Consider the following 2,559-nt stretch of genomic DNA (forward strand, 5'->3'; position numbering starts at 1 on the left):
TATAGCTTCACACTTGCGTATTTCCACTTTTCAATCACCGGTTATAAAGATATTACACAGATTGTAACAGGGGTGCAGTCGCTCTTCTAGCCAGACGCGTTTCAAAACCGCATGGGTTTCTTCCTCAGTGGCAGTATATTGAATGGAGAAAGGAGGACATATTGCTCCTTATAAGGAGCCTAAGTTAGAATCAAAACCTGGACCGGACCGTGACTGATACTTCTATATACTAAACAGTGCTATATCAAATACTCATTCAATCATAAAATATAGGTTATTCTTCTCATGTATGTTAGTGTTATACACTACATACTAACAACGTTATATATGATAGTGATATTACATTATGCAAACATCATATACAAAATCTTGATCCAGCAGACTTGGTTTTCACTGATGTAATGACTGGTTTCAATTTTTTTTTTTATTTAAATCATTTAGAAATTTGAAAGTTACACCATTCTCTATTAAATGAAATTGTGTGAAAGTACAGTGACTAAGATATGTTTGTCCAATATTGTTCTCTACTCATGTATTTGTTTTTGTATCTAGGGATTCAATTCCTGCCAAGCAAGCCACCATGAAAATCCACAGAGTAATTAAGAGTGCCTTTTTGGTGATGCCAATCACTGTGATTATCTTGTACTTGTATAATGCCAATAGAGGATATGCAATAACATTTTTCAGACGTAAAAATGGTAGGCAATCAAGCAGCTCTCCATCAGATACAGTGATATGGACCACACGGCCCACTTCACGTTTAGGAAACAAGATGGGAGAATATGCGGTGTTATACGCTTTGGCCAAAATTAACGGTCATCAAGCCTATGTTTTACCTGAGATGCAGAGTGAGCTTGGGAAGATTTTTAAGATATCATTGCCTGTTATTCCCCAGGACGTTGCAGACTCAATCAAATGGACTCATTACAAGCTACATAATTGGATGTCCCCAGAATATTTAAACATCTCTGGACAATACGTGAAACTTTTTGGCACTCCCTATTCGTGGACTTTCTATCATCACATACGAGAAGAGATTGTACGAGAATTCACTTTCCATGATAGTTTAAAAAAGGAAGCAAATTTATACTTAGAACAAGCTAAGGGGCCTAAGGTTAATGTGACTTATATTGGGGTTCATGTTCGTAGAGGAGATTATGTAGATGTAATGCCAAAGAAAAGGCAAGGAGTAGTAGCAGACAAAAATTACCTACAACAAGCCATGGACTATTTCAGACTAAAGTATGAGAACCCTCTCTTTGTGGTGACCAGTAATGGCATGAACTGGTGTAAGGAACACATTAAAAATTCACTAGGGGATGTCTACTTTGCTGGAGATGGTCAAGAACGCTCTCCTGCCCGTGATTTTGCCCTCTTAGCACATTGTAACCACACTATTATGACCATTGGGTCATTTGGATACTGGGCTGCATACTTGGCTGGAGGCGAAACAATTTACTTAACAAACTTCACATTACCAGATTCTCCTTTTCTAAATATTTTCAAGTATACATCTGTTTTTCTTCCTGAATGGATTGGTATTCCTGCAGATCTTTCTCCACTGTTGGAAAACACTAACAAATCAAAGTAAAAATGGCATTTTAATTATTTATGTATTTTACTGACATATTCTGCAGCACTTTACAGACATGACCCCAGTGCTGCAAGGCACCTGTGCTAGCCACTGTGCTACCCTTTAATTAATGTCTTAGAAGCAATGTACTATTTCTGGACTACTTGAGGATCATTAGTCTCATATACTGTACTTCTTTTTTATGTATGCTATGCAAACATATATAAGCAGTCCAGTGGAAGGGAAGATACAATTCTTGCAGATATTTGGCATAGTTTAGGGTGAAAATGTGGTGTGTCGTTTGTGGAATAAAGTTTTTTATGTACCACCACCTAATGTTCTTCACCCTTTGGGGACTACACAGGCAGTGCCAGCAACATTTATGTCAGCCTTTCCATAGGGCTGCGTACATTTATGGTTTCTTAGTAGACAGACTACGGACACAGACAACACTGGCCTGAAGGTCCCACATCTTGACCCAAGTGACTGACAAGTTCAGCCTAGGCTTGCGCATATGGCTGCACAACCAAACCAACCAAAAGTGGGAGAAAATCTACTCATTCTCTTTGCTTTCATCTATTCAATATGTATTGGATTTGGAATTCACTATGTCTAAGAGATTTAAACACACGTTAAAAGAAATAGTCAGAGGCATAACAAATTTATATCTAGTGACTCACAGGTGACGTCTCCACTGTTGTTCACTTTCCTTTTCTTCTCCATTTGGTCCTGACCATCATGACTTTCTCATGAAGACTGCAGAGTTCACTGCGTAGGCATCTTTAGCTAGGGCTGTACAGCCCTATTGACACATCAGGATTAATAAATGGCACCTGGTAGATGGAGGCCTCATTTTTTTTTTTTTTGCATTGTGGCCCTAGAGATTCAAGTTGCACCACAGACTTTGGCATATTGCTTCTACAGTCTATCCTCACTCTCTATAGCAATGAAAAACCAAGCTGCCCCCTTTAACACTGCCATCCTGT

General features: G+C 38.6%; 1 protein-coding gene across 1 annotated transcript; it reads left to right on the forward strand.

Annotated features, from left to right (window-relative positions):
• The first annotated feature begins 556 nt into the window (after positions 1 to 556).
• LOC121002347 (galactoside alpha-(1,2)-fucosyltransferase 2-like) lies at positions 557 to 1,632 on the forward strand. The gene has a single exon (XM_040433798.1). The coding sequence runs from the start codon at positions 581 to 583 to the stop codon at positions 1,589 to 1,591; it is 1,011 nt and encodes a 336-aa protein (XP_040289732.1). The 5' UTR covers positions 557 to 580; the 3' UTR covers positions 1,592 to 1,632.
• The last annotated feature ends 927 nt before the right edge of the window (positions 1,633 to 2,559 follow it).

This window comes from Bufo bufo, chromosome 1 (genome assembly GCF_905171765.1).
Source record: "Bufo bufo chromosome 1, aBufBuf1.1, whole genome shotgun sequence".
In the NCBI taxonomy this organism is placed as follows: Eukaryota; Metazoa; Chordata; class Amphibia; order Anura; family Bufonidae; genus Bufo; species Bufo bufo.